Raw genomic sequence first — 20,488 nt, forward strand, 5'->3', positions numbered from 1 at the left:
CAGATGGTGCAATATTAAATCGTATTTGTTGCCTAACTGGCTTCCTAATTCTTCCTAAATTGACCATAAAGAGTGTTAAAGTGATTAAAACTGCTGAATGTTTTTTTATGAAGTTTTAAACCATGGACCATGCAACTTTTATCCTCTTGGTTCAAAATTGACCCGGTCTGGTTTGACTGTTTAGAAAGCAGAAAAGTATAAATTAGCACTCAATTCTGTGTTAGACCTTTTTCAGCCAACTTCATTCCAACTTATTACCATATTTTTGCCTCATTTAAATGAAACTAAACCTAATTTTTGAGTTAACGCCTGTTGCTCCTCCTCTGTTAAAATTGACCTGAGGACAACAGAAATGCTGAACAGGCTATGCTACCAAAACTTTCCCAGGCAATCATGCAGATCAGCATTGCACAAAAGCTCCCAAATGCTATTTATTACCCAAATGAGTGGATATTTGGTATTTTGGTTGTCCTCCTGAGTCAAAATTGACCTGAGGCTAACAGGTCAGTAGATTTTGAGTGTTGTGTTTGGATGTTTCTTTTCACATGGCTCCTCAGGAGTTATAGCTGACATCTCTCATCATCCATCATTCATGTACACAAGCTTGTATGTTTCAGTTTTTATCAAAGCACCAGTTTATTTTTTATACGCTTGATTCCAGTGAGAAGAATTTCATACCTGATCAAACCATCAGTGAAATGCTTCAACTGTCAGTCACAGAGAAAATAAATAAGACTTCAAGCTTCTGAAACCTTGAGATATTATAAATAATTCCTCCTCCCCGCTTCTGAGACTCCGTAGTACACAGCAGCACTTGTCCACCTGACAACCTTTTACTTAAAGCGCAGTATGTTTTCAAAGAGAGCAGCTTTTGTCGGGTTGTAAGAGGTCAACCTCGTAATTTTCCCGCTGCGGTTCAGCTTTTTTAGAGCTCAGTATTGATTAGCTGGTCAGTCTGTCCGCAGCAGATGTCCGGCACCAGCTGCTCAGGAGTACACACGCTGCTATAATGGAGTTAAGACACTCTGTGCATTTTTAATGAGCCGACCCGGTGGGTGCAGACTTTTAGTTACATAGAGAGTGCGAGAGTCATTGGAAGCCCTTTCAGCTTAAAAGCATTCACATAAGAGGTCTAAAATCAGTCTGATAATAAAGTTGCTTCTTTGAAATTGCTGTTCAGTCGCCATGTGAGGATATTAAATTGCATCTATGCTTTAAAAGTAACCTTCTTAAACTGGTTTTTATTTTGAAATCTACATCTTCTCCTACCCTTTTATTGACATTGGTTAATCAGGTGATCGAGAGCAGACATGAGCAGGTAGTTTTATCCACCTGCTTATTACTGATAATATTGTTTCACCGGTTTGCTTGGAAAGGGGAAGTTTGACACATACACACACACACACACACACACACACACACACACACACACACACACACACACACACACACACACACACACCCGTACACGTACAATCAGGTGCGTAACAAACTTAGAAAGTATTAAATCCACATGCTGCTGTGACAGGAAATTAAAACAATGCACAGAAAAATCCTCCTCTTTAAAACTTTTTTTTTTGTATAGCGTGTCAGTTACCTCAAAATTTCCTTCCACTTTCCACTCTCCAAGAGAGAATTCAATTTCACAAACAAGCCTCTGGGAGGAAGATGTGGTTTTTGTGGCCGAAACTGAAGTAGGATATTATCCAACTGGCATCTCGGCAGTTGATTGACTACCAGGACTTCCCCCTTTTGACACATACATCCAGTAATAAATCACATGTTAGCTCAGTGTTTTCTCCAGGAAGACCTCAGAGCTGAACGGAGCGTGCAGTGAGAGTAGAAACAAGACACGCAGCTCATATTAAAACATTACTTGTGGCGGGAAGGATGATGGCCATGCCTCGTTTGAGAAGTTTCCTTCGAGCGTTATCGTTACACGAAGACGACGATGTGTTTACTAGTTGCTCGTCACTGAAGGTAAAATGGAATATGTGTTTTTAATGACTTTTTTAAAGCTGCACAATAGAGCTGCAGGCTTTTACTTTGGAGGTCTTCTTTGCATTATCGTCTCAGCTTTCCAAAGTAGTAACTGTCTCTCAAAAGCTGATTTCTCAAATAAAAAATGGGTTAGGGTTAGGGTTAGGGTTCAGGGGTTAGGGTTAAAACAGAAGAAGAAGGGTTAGGGTTAGGTTTAGGAGGTTAGGGTTAAAACACAAGAAGAAGGTATTCTTAAGGGTTAGGGTTGGGTTAGGTTTAGGGGTTAGGGTTTAAATAGAAGAAGAAGGGTTAGGGGGTTAGGGTTTGGGGGTTTGGGTTAGGGTTAAACAGAAAATAAGGTACTCTTAAGGGTTCGGGGGTTAGGGTTAGGGGGTTAGAGTTAAAACAGAAGAAGAAGATCCTCTTAATTTGGTAAATGTGTGTTTCATGTGTCATACCTGCACTCTGCACCTCGCCTCTGTCGTGCTGCGATACCATATTGAACGCCGCACTTCTAGTCCACTGAATATTCGATTCTCCAGAGTAACCTCCAGCTGTTTGCTCGACTCCTGCATATTTCATCCCCTATTGATCCCGGCGCAATAAAAACATCACAGAGCCGGTGTTAGGAGCCACGGGGCATCGGCATTATTTATGACTCCCTCTCTCTCTCTCCCTCTCTCTTTCTTTGCCCTGTCGCTTCTCAGCCAGGCAGCTTCTTCTTTTGTAATGTCAGCATGAAATAATCATGACGAGCAGCCGATCGACTGGATCAGTGGTGCGTCGGGGGAGTTTTTGAAGAAGGATGCCCTGTCATCAGAGAGGAGCTGTGGAGATGATGTTGTAGTTAAACTGAATACAGGAAGGGTTTATAAATTAGTCAGCTTGCCAATAGTGCTGTAGTTCATCCTCGTGGTAGACCTTTATTAACTCGCAGTATTTTAAAGGAAATATCGACACCTGCAAATTGTAGTCGGTCACCTGCGAAATTGCTGAAGGAGACGTCCCAATCTCACCAGCAACTGCATAAAGGCATCAACTTTATGGTTTCCATCTATTTCTGCAGGTTTTTATTCACCTGCTTTCCTTTTTTTATGAGTTAAAATAAAAATAGAAACTTAAAATCTGATCTAAATAGTCGAGAATCTGAAATCTGAGTTTAAAAAAAAAGAAAAGGATATTGATAAAGTAGTTTGCTGTCAATTCATACTGAGGGCATTTATTTTGAAAATATTTTATTATTAATAATGTTATCATCACCTGTCGTTTAGATTAAAGTCAATTAATTAGTCAGTTCATCAGAAATTAATTTTTTCTAAGCAAAAAAAGCCAAATATTTATACTTATTTGGTACCAACTTTTCAAATGTGTTATCTTTTCTCATCTTATGTTTTATTAAACTGAATATTTTTGGATTTTTTGATAGTTGGTCTAACAAAAAGAGAGAAATTTGAAGATCTGAAGGGTTTGGGTGAAATCTTAATGATCATCTTTTACTATTTTCTTACTTCTTAAAGATCAATCAATGATTTTAATGAATCTACTTATTATAGTATTTTGTATGTGTGTATCCAAAGCCTGATATATCATGTTTGTCTGTGCCGTAAACCTTTGTTGTTGTCCAAAAACTATTAAAAACACATCTGTGGTCAGAGAGAGACGATCTTATCACTGTTCATAAACAAATGATGGTGGTCACTGCCTTCAGGGTGAAAGCTGTCTCAGTGCAGCGCTGTGACTCATTTACATGTTTGTCTTCATGTATGATCTGTTTTTTTCATCATGACTAACTTTGCATCTACAAATGTAGAACCCAAAATGTGAAAAGAAGTTGTAAAAACAAGCACTTGCGTAATTTGATGTAGGAATTAAAAGAGGAACTTTATTTTCTACATTTTCCGGAATATGTGTTTTGGTTTTTTTTGGCTGTGGGAAATATTTGTGCAGTGATCACAGCTGTTAGGATGAGCTCGGACAAACTGTCCACTCGATGTTCAGGATGCATCTTGATAGTCAGTTTTACTTCCTCATTTCTACCTGACGCGGCTCTATGCCACTCTCAGTTATATAACAACAGCGACTTCCTTCCCCCTGTCCTCCTCTTGAGGTCATTTGACGTATCGTCTTCTTTATGACCAACAATCGGCCGCGTCAGCTTCAACTGCAGATGTTGTTTCTCTTGCAGTCATTTCCCCTGTGTGCTAAAGCAGCTCAATGAGTAGATTAAAGCACACACACTTTAAAACAGGGCTCTCAAACTCATTTTAGTTCACGGGCCACTTACAGTCCAGTTTGATCTCAAGTGGGCGGGACCAGTAAAACCATTACATAATGACCCGAGAGTAATATATAATACATACAGTAGGGGTCCGTGACAAATAAAGGTTGTATTTTTGTTGGTTTTATGTCATTTGAAATGAAATTTGCACCAAAAGTAAGGCTGAATGCTCCTAAAAATGTCAAATGGTGTAACCACTAACACAAATGATTAATATTAAATATGTTATCTACCTACAGTGTATTTTTACAAATAATTACTTCATTTAAAAACATCAAATGAAAATAGATTTTTAAATTTTAAAGCATTTTGTAAATTTTGAGCAGGATGTATCCTTAAAACAACCATTCTTTCTAAATAAGTTGTGACAAATTATGTAAAATTTGTTTAAAAAAATGTAAAAAACATAGTGTTGCATTGCTAAAAGTTTATTCCACATTTTAGTTCCCATTTATTTTCCTTTATATATAATCCGATTTTGGATTTGGATTTGGAAAAAAACTGGTTACTCCAATTGACACTGGATTACATCACATCACTGACATTGATATATGTAATATTTATTATAACTTTACTAAATCATCTATTTACAAAACAGCCTGAGGATTAAAAATAAATAAAAAGACATTTCTTCAGCCAGGTTTGTCACTCTGGTACGACATACTGACAAAATGTGTCCAAGCCCACCGAAGAAAATGTGTCCTTCAGATATGAATCACATTGAAAGTCAATTATGTCAAGTTGACCGTCCGCAGGATGATCAGAAACCTTGACTGTGAATGACGAGTGAGAATAAATAAGAATAGCAGTGAATTTTATTAACAAATTTCTGCTGTAAAACATTAGTTTATTGCCACCCTGTAGAGCTCAGTAAGAGAAACATGGCTTTAACAATGTGGGGATGTTTGTTTGTTTGTTTTGAAAGTGTCGACCAGCTTCCACGTGCAGCTGTTGATTTACACAGATTATATAACAGACTTAACTCACAGATGACTCACACATCCACCTCTCTCTCTCTCCCATCAGACGGTGTCCTCGTTAGGCCACGGCCGCCCCGAGTCGCCCGTCTACACCAACCTCCAGGAGTTAAAGATCACCCAGTCCAACCAGCCCCCCCCGCCCTCCAGCTCCCCGGTCCACGTGCTGGGCGACTGGGAGACCTACAAGGACCAGAACGGCAGGCACTACTACTACAACCGCTCCACCCAGGAACGGACCTGGAAGCCGCCTCGAGCCCGGGACGCCAGCACCGGGAACTCAAGAGGAGACAGCCACAGTGCAGGAGAGAGCTCGGAGGTAGGGACACACACACAGAGGGTTCAACCAGACACACATATTATTGTCTGTCTGTCTTAGATGAGTAAATAAATAAATATATGACATGAATCACTTTCCATAATGGCTACGAGATAATAAAAAACACTTTATTAACCCTCCTGCTGTCCTCGAGTCAAGGAAGGAAGGGAGGAAGAAGGAAGGATGGAGGAAAGAAGGAAGGAAGGAAGGAAGATAGGAGGGAGAGAGAGAAAGGGAGGAAGGAAGGAAAGGAAAGGAGTAAGGAAGGGAGGAAAGGAAAGAAGGAAGGGAGAAAGGTAGGAGGGAGGGAGGAAAGAAGGTAGGAGGGAGAAAGGAAAAGAGGAAGGGAGGAAGGAAGGAAAGAAGGACAGAGGAAAGAAGGACAGAGGAAAGAAGGAAGGGAGGAAGGAAGGAAGGGAGGGAAAGAAGGAAGGGAGAAAAGTAGGAGGGAGGGAGCAAGGAAGGACAGAGGAAAGAAGGAAAGGAGGAAGAAAGAAGGAAGGGAGGGAGAGAGGGAGGGAAGGAAGGAAAGGAAATGCAATGAGTAAGGAAAGGAGGAAAGGAAAGAAGGAAGGATGGAACCTTTTACTCTAAAACTAAAACCAAACTTTTTTTATCTTTATCAATTCATAAGTTTTAAGTCAAAATATACAAAAGGAAAAGTTCACTTCCTGCAGACTTATTGCTGAGTTTATTAAATATCAATATGGACAATATGAAACATATACTAGAGGCACAGGCTGCAATAACCAAAGATGGAGAGACCGATAATAAAAACATGAGAGGAATACAGCAAGAAGACCAATTTTAAGAACCGTTGGATAGAAAATGAAAGATGGAAATAGAGAAAAGATGAAACTCAAACTGGGTTCAAACTGGCAAACTTTTATATCTTCGAAGGAGGAGAGAGACAGCGGTTCATCAGAGTTGGTTGTTATTGTTATAAGAGATCAAAAAACACAATAAATAGAAAGAAAGCAGGTTCATCAGTCCTCTCTGAACATCTGAAACATAAACTTTTCACCCTTAGCAGATCTTAAGAGACAACAACTAATGAACTTTTCACCCTTTATAACCTTTCACTGTAAAACTAAAACCAAACTTTTATTAATTCAGGATTTTTAACACCAGAATAATTGAAGCTAAATTTGTAAATGTACATCTGACATCTGATTTATAAGGGAGATCATTTCTTATAAAGCAATATTTATCTCTAATTTATTTAAGTGTATTAATTAGTTCATGTAAATGTTAGAATGTAAAATAAACATCTGATGAATAAAGAGGGCTTAATTGGTACTGTGACACAATTTAAGCCCATGTGTTCTCCAAATAAGGTCACGTCATGATTTATTTACAAAATATTAAAAGATATATTGATTTCAATGAAGTAAAAAAAGAAATATATGTATTACAAAATGAGGAAAAAACCTTCCTGATTAAAATATTAAAGGTCAGACTTCAGATTTAACCTCCTTTTATAATCATCAGCATTTTCATCAGTAACTTTAATTTAATTAAACATTTTTTGTCAGTAACTGTAACAGATTACAGTTACATTTATTATGTAATTAAACTACGTAGCACTGTTACATGTAACTAGTTACTCCCCAACACTGTTATATTAGATATTAATTGTAGGTTTTTATTTAATGGTTTTACTGGTCTGGCCCACTTGACATCAAACTGGGTTGTATGTATGTGACCCTTGAACCTAAATGAGTTGGCCAGCTCTGGTTTAGATGTTTTAATAATAAACTCTCACACAGACACACTCACTTTGCAACCTGTCAGATCTGCCTGAATCAGCTGCACCAACACTGCCACCTACAGGCAGAAAGTAGTCACTGCCACTTCATTTATTCTCTTCCACACTGCAGCAGCATCTTTTTTTTACATTTACTGTCTGAATCAAGCATGAGGATTTTCATTTTTTTCCTCTGATGGGTCTTTTGGTTCTCTGTTTTCTGCTTTTGTGTTTAAATTTAGTGTTTCTGGTGATTTACTGGTTGTGGGTTCATTACTGCTCTCTCTTTCTCTTCCCTCTTCCCTCTTCCCTCTCTTTCCACCGATGGTTAGACCACTCCTCTCTCGCTATCGCCGTCTTTCCTCCCCTTCCTCTCGCTCTCCATCGGCCGTCTCCAGCCTCTCTCGTCGGAGGACACCTGCTTCAGTACCTACTCTAGCCAATCAGACAGTCAGTATGGCTCGCCGCCTCGTGGCTGGTCAGAGGAGATGGACGAGCACGGCCACACGCTGTACGTCAGCGACTATACTAATGAGAAGGTACGGCTGCAGGGAGGAGGGGGGCATGATCTGAGGGTGGGGGGGGGGGCTTTGTGTACTGTCGTGGGGTTTCTGGGGCTGCACGAGGGGAGCTGGTTCATTTGTGGTGATTCTTTTTTTCCCCAATACTTAAATGTTTCCTCCTCCACATTCATTAGGCGGCGTTGTGCCACCACAGAGGGACAATAATTTCCTCTTATTAGAGAAATTATGAGTGTACAGACAGAGCAGTTTTCCCTGACCATTACATCATCACACACACACATACACACACACACACACACACACACACACACACACACACACACACACAGCTATTTCCTCAGTGTCCAGAAATGAATCATGTGTTTATCTGAAATATTACATGTTTAAAAAAAAATGAAGGAAAGAAGGAAAGATTGAAGTCACTCTAACAGACACTGGCATATTAAACTTTAAAGTCAGATACTCTTTCAGGGTCAGAAATCACACCAACGAGTCTTATGTTTCTAATGTGTGTGTGTGTGTGTGTGTGTGTGTGTGTCTGTGTCTGTGTCCGTCTGTCTGTGTGTGTGTCTGTGTGTATGTCTGTCTCTGTGTGTGTGTGTGTCTGTGTGTCTGTCTGTCTGTCTGTCTGTCTGTGTGTGTGTGTGTGTGTGTGTGTGTGTGTGTGTGTGTGTGTCTGTGTGTCTGTGTGTCTGTGTGTGTATCTGTGTGTGTGTGTCTGTGTGTGTCTGTGTGTGTCTGTGTGTCTGTCTGTCTCTGTCTGTCTGTCTATGTGTGTGTGTGTGTGTGTGTGTTTCTGTGTGTGTGTGTGTGTGTTTCTGTGTGTGTGTGTGTGTGTGTGTCTGTCTGTCTGTCTGTCTGTCTGTCTGTCTGTCTGTCTGTCTCTGTCTGTGTCTGTGTGTGTGTGTGTGTGTGTGTGTCTGTGTCTGTGTGTGTGTGTGTGTGTGTGTGCGCCCCTCCAGTGGTTAAAACACGTAGACGACCAGGGCCGACCGTATTACTACAGCGCAGACGGCTCCAGGTCAGAATGGGAGTTGCCAAAGGTAAGAAATCCTTCTCAGTTTATTTGAATGTGTTTTCTGCTAAATTCAAAGCACTTGATAAATGATGAAGCTGCACTGATTGCATGTTTGAATGTGGAGATTGATATTTAACTTTATGGGCTCAAGTGTATACATAAAATGCAGCCTATATATCTTTTAAAATAATAATAATAATGTCAGTTGACCAAATTATCAAGCTCTAATCAAAATAGTTATTGCCTTATCGTTGCAGCTCTATAAAGTAGTTCAGTCATGATATGTCATATTGAGGCTGGATCAGGTATAAACTGAGAGTCATTTGCCGTTTTCTCTCCCTCCAGTACAACCACTCCCCTCCTCAGCCATCCGGAGACGCTCCCAAGAGTCGGAGTCTGGACAGGAAGAACGTGGAGCCCATCGTCCTGACCAAGTGGAGACACAGCGCTTACGTCCAAGACCCTAGTGACAAGGTCTGATACCTGAGCTCACACTTAAACACTTCATATCACCACTAACCAACAATATAAAAAATCCCCAGTGAAAATGATGATAGAAAATCTTCTGAATCCACATTTCTTTCACACATCTTTTACTTTTGATGATATTTGATGTTTCCACTGTGAGTGACGTGAGTTGAGAGTTTTCAGTTGTAGACTTGGTTGCTTTTACAGCGGCTGCTCAAAACCAGGCGTTTCCGCTCAGGCTCTGCCCGTCTCCACCCGTACAAACACCAAGTCAGTAGCCTGTCTGTCACCTCCCACCGAACAATCAGAGCCCTCTACTTTGAATCCATGCAGACAATCAGCATGCATGAATGAATGAATGAATGAATGAATCACACAACAGGAATAATAATTAAATCTCCAAATACGCCAAATACACCCGTCTCCTCACCTGATTCCCTGAATTGATTAACATGATCATTTGAATCAATCCACCAAGAAACTAAACATTTAATCATGAACTTTAAGAGCTTATATATTAAAGAGATTGCCATGATAATAAAAGTAATTAATTTACTTTTAAAAAAATAAAAAAATACTGATTATTTAAAGATGATGTTGCCCCTCCTGAGAAACACCTGCCTCCACATCTAATGAAATAATCCATTTGTGCCTCCTGGACATCACAGAGGTACTCGACACTCTTTGCAGAGTCATGATCTCACCTCACTGCTAATTTCCCATCATGCACTGCACTCGTCTTCTTAACCTGGAGTAATCTTCTCATTAACCTCCTGTTGTTTCGGTTGATGTGACAGTGTGTGTCCCTGTCTCCCTCACCATGCAGGACGCTCCATCGGGGCCCAAGTCCCCTTCTCCCGACTCTGACTCCAGCCCTTCATCTCCAAAGCCCCCCACATCTGTTAGTACTAGTCTACCACCCACTACCCACCACCCATTACCCATTACCCATTACCCACATGGCTTTAATTATAGGGAGTGGTGCATGTTGAAGCATATTTCAGGGTTCTTACACAGGTTTGATCTAAAAAGTCATAAAAAAAGCTATATTTTTTGCACATTAAACATTCAATTATTATTATTTTTTATTATTATTTGTTACAGAAATCAATGTATTTAACTTAACTGGGAAAAAAAAGAAAGTTGAGCCTGTGTAGAAACCCTGTTAATATTAAGTGTGGAGTGCTTACAGTCTTTTCTTGCCAGGGAACATTTATATTCATTTTTGGGTTTTTTCTTCTGGGTGCACTGATCCTCTATGTTGCCCTAAAAATCTCCCTCTGTGTCACAATCTGAAAAAAAAAAAAAAAAAATCAAAGATCAATAGCTTAAAGCAGGGGTGTCAAACATGCGGCCCGTGGGCCAGAACCGGCCCGCTGAGGGATGCAATCCGGCCCACTTTCCTTCCTGTGTTCTTTTCCTTCCTTCCACCTGTCCTTCCTACCTTCCTTTTTTCCTTACTTCGGTCCTTCCTTCCACTTGTCCTTCCTTCTTTCCTTCCTTCCTTCCGTCTGTCTGTCCTTCCTCCCTTTCTTCCTTCCGTCCTTCCTTCTTTCCATCCCTCCATCTGTCTGTCCTTCGTACCTTCCTTTTTTCCTTACTTCGTTCCTTTCTACCACCTGTCCTTCCTTCCTTCCTTCCTTCCTTCCTTCCATCTTTTTAATGACACAGCCCAAATGAGATCTAATTGTTCTGTATGTGGCCCTTGAATGAAAATGAGTTTGACACCTCTGGCTTAAAGTATCTTAAACCAGAATCTCTTGGTATACTTATTATACATTTTCTATCTTATTTCAGTCTGTAAATGCACATATTTTGTGTGTAGTTGCTTTCCTGAATGGTAATAATAGGAATAATGAATTTTCTTTTACCCTCCGTGCTGAAAGTGGTGATTGTTTTTTCGGTGGCGGGGGAATCATCTGGTGGTGGTGTTTTTAAAATGAAGCTGCTTTCTGTCGTAGGATACATGCATAATAAAAATGTTTCCCGATATTTCTTTTTTGATAGCAGCTTCTTCTCCTGTGATCCTGCTGTGGGGTTTTTTGGGTTATATATTGAAGTATGGATAACTGTAACGTGCTTTCCTAGTAATGCTTGTTTTTTTCTCTGCAGCCGTCTGAAAAGTGCGGCGTTCTAAATGTGACAAAGATAACAGAGAACGGCAAGAAAGTTCGGTGAGTACACACTAGACTATTCAGGTGAAACTACACCGACGTCCACATCAGCTGTTACAGTATGTGTTATGTAAGAGTTAGTTTTTCCTCACAAGGTAAATGTATTAGTTTGGTTCTGTGTATGTTTCCCCTTTTTCTCAGCAGTTATAATCAAATAGAGCATCATCTCTAAAACATCAAAGTATAAAGATGCACTTTTCTCATTCTCATTTTCTCATCATAAACAAATCTCATGAACAGAGCTAAACCAACAATGAGTTTTCATCCTGCATACAGATGGCTCCATTTACAGTTTTTTACGAGCTTGTTGTACTTCATCACACAACCTCTTAACTTTGGCCTGAGTGTCTGAGATTCTCGTGATTTTTTGAGCACCTTTAGACTGTTAAAAATGCATTTGTTTTCAGAGAAGAATCCAATCCACTTTATTTATATAGCATGATTTTAACAAACACAAGGGTTCCAAAGAACTGCACAAAAAGATAAAACAGAATAAATAGATAACACAGTAGAAGCACTATAAAAAGATGAAGTACACAATAGAAAGATAAAAGCAATAAAATAAGAATGAAATGAAATAAAATAAATAAAATGCACTGCCTGCACAAGATAAAAATATACATGTATACACATAAAATCAACACTCTACATGGTGTCAAAAGCCGAAGAAGAAGAATTCCTACTGATTCAATAGGGCCTTTGCAATGTTAGTGCTCGGACCATAATTATACTTTCTGTAGGGAATATAACCTTTTTTTGTTATTGGGTTAAAAAAATAAGTTTTCTTAAAACGAAGCGTGAACCTGAAATTGTTGACTCATGTTTTTTTTAAATCTGGTGCCTCAGAATGAATGTGGTCATAACCCAAAAATAAATTAGAGTTTGAAGAAGAAGAAGAATAGTCTTTATTGTTATTGTACATGTACAATGAAACTGAAAGCAATCCTTATGGTACTTTAAGTAAAAAAGAAAGGTGCTTATAAAAGAATAAAATAAATGAGTAATTGGTACTAAAACTAACTAAAATACATAATACACAGTCTAGTCAATAAAACATCAATATTGCACGATTCCCCTTAAAATTATACTGAAAACTTGTTGTTGCAGTTATTACAGGATTTCAAGGTTTTTGGAGCATTTAGAGCAGTTATTGCTTTAGAAGAAAAACTGTTTTTGAACTGCTTGTCCATGTTTTAACTGTCCTGTAATGAGTGTGACCTGGGTGTGATGACTCTTTGAGGATGCTGTTGGCCTTTTTGAGATAGGGAGGGGAGAGGTCTTTTTGGCAGTGAGTGACAAACATCTGTCTGGAGTTCGTACAGATGAACTAACAGTGTTTGTGGAATATGTTTTACAGGAAGAACTGGACTTCTTCTTGGGCGGTTCTGCAAGGATCCGTGTTGCTGTTTGCTAAAGGCCAAGGAGGCGGGACCAGCTGGGTGAGTGACGGAGACCTTTGATTTCTAAATGAGGGTCCAACCTCCTCAACACAATAAGATCCTGCCTTACTAAAAGCAATAGAAATAGAGCTTATTATTATTTAAAAAATCCTTCCTTCAAGACATGTGAACCTGTTTTAATGTGTTGCCAGAGACTAAAAGTTTAACGGAGTCAGGGTTGAATTTGATCTCCTCCTCTCCATGTTTCCTTTTCCTTGTCTCTCTGTGTTTCTCTTACTGCCTCCATCTCTTCACCCTCGGGCTTCACCCACATACCCCCCCCCCCCTCTCCTCCCCCCTTCTCCCCCATCCCTCCCTCCAAGCAGCCATACTACCACAGTGGCTCCTTCTCTGAATTGCTCCTGTCACTGTTGAGTAACTGGAGGCCATCAGCTAAGAAACTTCCCGCTGTCTCCTATGGCTGCTCTGGGTCCAGCCGAACCTCCTCTGTATGTGCTTCCTCTCCTTCCTTATGTGTGCTCCCCCTCTCCTCTCCTCTTCTCCTCTCCTCCTCTCCTCCTCTCCTCCTCTCTCCTCTCCTCTCCTTCCTTATGTGTGCTCCCCCTCTCCTCTCCTCCTCTCCTCCTCTCTGCTCTACTCTACTCTCCTCTCCACTCTTCTCCTCTGCTCTGCTCTGCTCTGCTCTCCTCTCCTCTTCTCTCCTCCTCTCCTCTCCTCTCTGCTCTCCTCTCTGCTCTCCTCCTCTCCTGTCCTCTCCTCTCCTCTCCTCTCCTCTCCTCTCCTCTCCTCTCCTCTCCACTCCTCTCCTCTCCTCTCCTCTCTCTTCTCCTCTTCTCCTCTCTCCTCTCCTCTCCTCTCCTCTCCCCTCCTCTCCTCTCCTCTCCTCTCCTCTGCTCTCCTCTCCTCTCCTCTCCTCTCCTCTCCTCTCCTCTCCTGTCCTCTCCTCTCCTCTCCTCTGCATGCCACCTCCTTCCTGTCTGTCATGCTCTGACCCCAACCCCCCTCTGTGTGTTATCAGTCACTGGCATGAGACAATGATTAGGCTAAAATTATTGGCAAAATTTTGCAAAATCTCCAAACAGACGTATTTATTTTGCTTTTACTGGCATTGAGCTGATGTTTTACTAAAAGAGACAGAGAGACAAGAGTTCATTAATCATTAAACTTTATTAGCTGATTAGTTTTGTGTTGGAAATGGAGCAGTCAAAAAAGTTGAGGCTTTTTATGTCTGATATCATGAAAGACATCAGATCTTTCATGTGTCAATGCTTTCTGATTGGCCGAGCATGACACAAGCAGGAGTGCAAGATTCAAGTTTATAATTGTTCACAGTTGCATGTGTTTAGACTGAAGTAGGGAGCTTTAATGTTCTCTTAATGTTGTGTCCAGTGTTAAAAGATATGGTTGCAATTTTCTGTATTTTTCTTATTATCAGCAGATGTGCAAGACAAACCAGCAATGAACTGATCAACTTACTAATATTGTACGTGTATCCAAAAGCCTGATATACACTGCCTGGCCAAAAAAAAGTCGCCACCAAAAAAACCGTCACACACTCTATTATGTCGTTGGACCGCCTTTAGCTTTGATTACCGCACACATTCACTGTGGCATTGTTTCAATAAGCTTCTGTAATGTCACAAGATTTATTTCCGTCCAGTGTTGCATTCATTTTTCACCAAGATCTTGTATTGATGATGGGAGAGTCGAACCACTGTGCAAAGCCTCCTCCAGCACATCCCAAAGATTCTCAATGGGGTTAAGGTCTGGACTCTGTGGTGGACAATCCATGTCTCATGCTCCCTGAACCACTCTTCCACAATTTGAGCCCGATGAATCATGGCATTGTTAAACAGAGTTAAAATCTTGTCTTGTCTCGTTCTCGGTTTAGAGCACACTTTTTTCTTTATATAACCTTTTCATTTTGCTCTGAGTGCACCACAATGATGCTTTGACTTTAAAAATGAAAACAGTACAAGTAGGAATAAGATATATCAGGCGTTGGATGCTCTCACAGTATTTATAAGTAACATGAGTTCATCGTTGGTTTAGCTCTGCACGTGACATTTGATAAAATGAAGCAATGGTGATGTAAAGATTGATTGTCTCATCTTTAGAGGTCAAATCCAGAACTAATTAGGAATAGACGGATAAAAGATGTCAGTTCACTCATTGGATTGACCTTTTTATAGGAATTCACAATTAACAGGCTTCATTCTGCAGCTGACAATGTTTCTTTTACATTATCTTTTTGGAATTCATTTGAAATTAAGTTGTAAGTTTAAATAAAATGTACGAATGTGTGAGCTTACATGTGCAAGTAGAATAATGTGTCTGATAAAACTTAAACAGTCGAGTCTGTAAATGATTTGAATAACTGCTCTGAGTTAATCTGCCTTCCTTTGATTATCTCTCTCTCTCTCTCTCTCTCTCTCTCTCTCTCTCTCTCTCTCTCTCTCTCTCTCTCTCTCTCTCGCTATCTCTCTCTCTCTCTCTCTCACTCTCACTCTCACTCTCACTCTCACTCTCACTCTCACTCTCTCTCTCTCTCTCTCTGTGTCTAGTTTGGAGTCGGTCAGTCCAAACCAGAGTTCACCGTGGATCTGAGGGGCGGCTCGGTGGAGTGGGCATCAAAGGACAAATCCAGCAAGAAGCATGTTATAGAGGTGAAGGAGAGATTATTTACCCTTATTTTAAAAAAGCACTGAAATGTCTCAAATACAAACAAGAACATCCTTCAGGTCCTCATGTTTACCCCTTTACAAGGGTTTACATTTCAAACCCCCAAAAAGTAAAAAATGTTTCTAACTTCAACCACAAAATATGTCAAACAAAATATATGACTCACACTTTTTGATAAGAATGACACTCGAGGAAACAAGCAATAAATGTGGTTTAAAAATTAATACTAAATCAGTGCTCACAATCACTATTCAGTTCTCACACACACACACACACACACACACACACACACACACACACACACACACACACACACACACGATGGCTTAGACCACAAAATCAATAAATCACCAAACCACAACAAAAGTAATCTCACAGCACTTTACACATAGAGCACGTTTAAACCATACTTTTTTAACACACACACACAATATTCACACATTAGGTCTTTTTTTTCTTTTTTTTTTTTTTTTTTTGATGTTTGATATTGATTATTTTATGTCTCTTAATCTTTGTCGCAGGTGAAGACTCGACAGGGTACGGAGCTGCTGATCCAGTCAGAAAACGATGTCGTCGTTAACGACTGGTACCGAGCGCTGCTGGACACCATCAGCACCCATGTGAGCACCAACTCAAAACATGACTCAGTCACAAGAGGGGGGAGGAGGGGGGGGGGGGGATATTTGAGAAGGGAGTGGATTATTTGTTATCTTCTATACTGCAGGTGTATTTATTATTAATATTAACAAATTATGTTACATGAATAATAATGAATAAATACTTATTATATATATATAATTACTTATTATCACCGTAAACTATTTCTCAATAATTAAGCAGAGTAAAAAAAAAAGAACAACCAACACATAAGACACAAAGAATAGAAAGAAGCAAAGTTGAAAGACAGGTTCAACATCAACATCCCAGGTTGTAAAAAGTGACGCATGTCCTTGAACTCAGCAGCATCTCCAACTGAGCACCCGCTGCTCATATTCACCACTGCGAGCAAACTGTGATGATAAATATCATAAATACAGGGCTTATAAAACACTAAACCTCAACAGTAACATAAGAGAAATGTCCTGTTACAGTGGACACAGTTGTTTCTATCCTAACTGTATTTCCCATCAATAATAATATTTATTTATATAGCACCAAATCACAACAAAATTCATCTCAAGGCATTTTACACATAGAGCAGGTCTAGCTCTAACTCTTTGATTTAATTTAAAGAGACCCAACATTCCCACATGAGCAAGCATTTGGCGACAGTGGTGAGAATTTGAGGCAGAGCCGGGCTCTAAGTGAGCGGCCATCTGCGTCCACCGGTTGGGGTCCACCAAAACAAAACAGGATTACGGTTAGGGTTCGGGTTAGGGATTCTTCTACTGAATCTCCTCATGTCACCATGCCAAAAAAATAATTGTCATCCTCAACAACACCAAGATCATAAAAAAGACTACAAATATGACATCATCAGGGTAACAGGAACAAAAGAAGGGAATTTTAATTATGAATCATCATGTGGGAATTTGATTGTGTTGTGTTGACTCGAGCAATAAAAAAACTTCCATAGGACTCCGATGTAAAAAAAAAAAAGAAGATAAAACAAAGTATATTCATTCCACAGTTTGCAGTATCGTCTTACAGGAGTGTTCAAAGTTAAGCTCTCCTAATCAGCAAAAAGGTACTACAGTAAGAGAACTGCATAGTGAGCACAAAACACCTCTGTGTACTTTCTTAAAGCGACAGTGACGTAAAATGACTTAAAATATTGTCGCCTTTACGAAACATCATTCTTACATAAACACTTACACTTATATCAAATGACATAAGCTGATCTTTTACATATTCATATTTAACTTATTCAATGAAATCAATTCTGAACTCAAACCTATAAAACATCATTTAGCTCCCACACATCAGTTATTGAGCCAGCCCGACTAAACCTGATAAAGTTATACTATCAATACTATCATCACTTTAGCTTCCTGTCTTTATCTTCACTTGTTATTAATAGATTCATTTTTTTTGTTATGTTTCTGCACTGAGAGTCCAAAGGTGCTCTTCTACACTTGTTATGAATAGATTTACTTTATTATATTTAAGCGCTTAGAGTCCAAAGGTGCAGGTGTAGATATTTTACAACCAATTGTATCTTATTTGTGTGTGTGTGTGTGTGTGTGTGTGTGTGTGTGTGTGTGGGTGTGTGTGTGTGTGGGTGTGTGTGTGTGTGTTTCAGGCATGGGAGTCTGATGAGGCAATAGAAGAGGACATGCCCGATTCACCAGGTACAGAGAAAAACGACAAGGAGAAAGAACTCAGAGACTCCAAGAAAGGCAGAGGTCCGTTATGATGTTTAATGGTGTTTAAACAGATAATTAAACATATAAAATAAACACTGAGCATATTTTGAGGTGTTAAAAAAGTAAAGTACTTCATAAAAATCCAAGTGAAATTGGTCATAGATCATCAAAAGTGGAAGATTTAAGGGTTTAAATCACTTAATTGAGTCAAATACTTTGTCATGAATAGTAAACATAAAGATACAAAACTGAAAATGAAGGTAGTACAGTACACACACACACACACACACACACACACACACACACACGTCATACCAGCACTATAAAACAGCCACTTATCAGTTTCCTTCCCACATCACATCGAGCGTCAGTCATGGTGTTACATATGCTGAAACAAGCCGTGGACAATGCTGTCATGTCCCGTTTTTACCCGGCAGCCATGAAGAACTCGGCCAGCATGGACACCTCGGACAACAAGAAGACGAGACACAAGCTGAAGAAGTTCCTCACCCGCCGTCCCACACTGCAGGCCGTCAGAGACAAAGGATACATCAAAGGTACCAGAGAGGAATATACAGTATGATGTGATGTGTGTCTGGGAAGATTTCTGAAGTCAAGAAGACTTTTTTTTGGTTTTTAATCAAATAATTTAGCAATAACAGGGAATTTATTAATACATTACCTTACAGAAATATATATATAGGAGTAAATATTTAAGGTATAGCTTTTCTAAAGTCTTTCCACTGGCTCCCAGTCAGCTATAGAAGGATTTTAAAGTTCTGCTACTGGTCTACAAATCACTGAATGGTTTAGGACCAGAATACATGAATGACATGTTAGTCGAATATAAACCCAGTAGAGCTCTGAGATCTACTGACTCAGGTCAGATAGTTGAGCCCAGAGCTCTGAGATCTACAGACTCAGGTCAGATAGTTGAGCCCAGAGCTCTGAGATCTACTGACTCAGGTCAGATAGTTGAGCCCAGAGTTCAAACTAAACATGATGAAGCAGCTTTTACACAACTGGAACAAACTACCAGCAGAACTGAAATCATTTTTAAATCCAGGTTAAAAACATTTCTCTTCTCCTGAGTTTATGAATGAGCTCTTTTAAAGCACTTTACATTTGAATCTTTCATTTGCACTCTATGTCCTTTTAATGAGTTTAACCTTTGTGTCGTCCTCCCGGGTCAAATTGACCCCATCTGTTTTGACTGTTCCTTCTTTCCTCCCTTCCTTCCTTCAGTCTGTCCTTCTTTCTTTCCTCTGTCCTTCTTTCCTTTCCTTCCTTTCCTTCCTCCCACTCCGTCTTTTCTCCGTCCTTCCCTTCTACCTTCATCCCTTCCCTCCTTCCTCCCTCGCTCCTTTTCTTCCTTCCTCCCTCCCTTCTTCCTTCCTCCTTTCCTTCCTTCCTCCCTCCCTTCTTCCTTCCTCTTTTCCTTCCTTCCTCCCTCCCTCCTTTCCTACCTTCCTTCCTCCTCCCTCCTTCCTCCCTCCCTTCCTTCCTTGACTCGAGGATAACAGGAGGGTTAAAGCAAATCATTATTTTATGCTGCAATCTTATATTTAAAGCTCTATTCCAGCATTTTATTTCTCTCTTTCTATTTTTCTGTACTTTGTTTTCATTATTTGTGTGTGTGTGTGTGGGGGGGGGGGGGGGTTAATTGTATGTTTTAATGTTTCTCAAATTACATGTTTTCCTGTTTTATGTAAAGCACATTGAGTTGCCATTGTGTGTGAAATGCGCTATATAAATAAAACTGCCTTCTCTTTGGATCAGATACATTTGTGGTATAAACTGATGTTTTTCTGCTATTTTTAACCACAGAAACCAACTTTGACTTTCAGATTAAATAGATTTTACAGGTTATTGATATAAATCCATTTGCTTTAAACTTGTATATTACTCTCTCAGCAAGCAGGCGTAATGTAGCCTAAAGTACATTTTAAAGAACCCTTCCTAAAGAAAATCTTCCTTTCTTCTATCTCTTATTTAAAGTACTTATTCAGGATAAATTTAGGACTTTGGACTTTGTGACTGTGTTGTATTTGTCTCTGCATGTCTTCAGATCAGGTGTTTGGCTGCAGTCTCTCCAGTCTGTGTCACAGGGAGAACAGCACGGTGCCCAGTTTCGTCAAGATGTGCATCGACCACGTGGAGAACAACAGTAAGTTCGCTTTACTGGATCTGAGTTAAGATTAAAAAAAACAAAACATTTCCTACTTAGTTTTGACCTGTGTGCAGGGTTAGGGTTAAAGCAAGGGCATGATTTACTGCCAGTGATAACGCTGATGGTGTCAGATAAGTAAGTCAGTAGCTGAATAGTTGTTTACCTTTACTGTAGTTTGTTTTGTTTTTTTGGATTCAACTCTACTTATACTTTTTTTTTAAAACATATCTTTATTGGTTTTTGTATTCATACAACAACATCCAACAATTTAAACCTATGGCAGTAATGAAAATAATAATGAAAATATTAATAATACAGAAAAGGTAAATGAATTAAATGTCCTAATAAAATAAATAAATAAGTAAAAAGATAAATAAGCCAACAAATTAGTAAACAAAGTACTGAGCAATACATAAGAAATTAAATAAATAAAAAGAATCATCTA

The 20,488-nt window shown here is 39.5% G+C and overlaps 1 protein-coding gene across 1 annotated transcript in view; it reads left to right on the forward strand.

Moving 5' to 3' along the window:
- Positions 1 to 20,488, forward strand: part of LOC128369410 (rho GTPase-activating protein 12-like) — a 74,973-nt gene that overhangs the window by 49,214 nt on the left and 5,271 nt on the right. The window contains exons 2-14 of the mRNA XM_053330448.1: positions 5,285 to 5,554; positions 7,634 to 7,840; positions 8,788 to 8,868; positions 9,189 to 9,317; positions 9,519 to 9,581; positions 10,138 to 10,212; positions 11,424 to 11,485; positions 12,843 to 12,924; positions 15,450 to 15,551; positions 16,089 to 16,187; positions 17,810 to 17,912; positions 18,311 to 18,430; positions 19,942 to 20,040. Of these exons, the coding sequence (XP_053186423.1) occupies positions 5,285 to 5,554; positions 7,634 to 7,840; positions 8,788 to 8,868; positions 9,189 to 9,317; positions 9,519 to 9,581; positions 10,138 to 10,212; positions 11,424 to 11,485; positions 12,843 to 12,924; positions 15,450 to 15,551; positions 16,089 to 16,187; positions 17,810 to 17,912; positions 18,311 to 18,430; positions 19,942 to 20,040 (1,492 nt within the window). The remainder of the gene's footprint in view (positions 1 to 5,284; positions 5,555 to 7,633; positions 7,841 to 8,787; positions 8,869 to 9,188; positions 9,318 to 9,518; positions 9,582 to 10,137; positions 10,213 to 11,423; positions 11,486 to 12,842; positions 12,925 to 15,449; positions 15,552 to 16,088; positions 16,188 to 17,809; positions 17,913 to 18,310; positions 18,431 to 19,941; positions 20,041 to 20,488) is intronic.

Source organism: Scomber japonicus, chromosome 12 (assembly GCF_027409825.1).
Source record: "Scomber japonicus isolate fScoJap1 chromosome 12, fScoJap1.pri, whole genome shotgun sequence".
Lineage (NCBI taxonomy): Eukaryota > Metazoa > Chordata > Actinopteri > Scombriformes > Scombridae > Scomber > Scomber japonicus.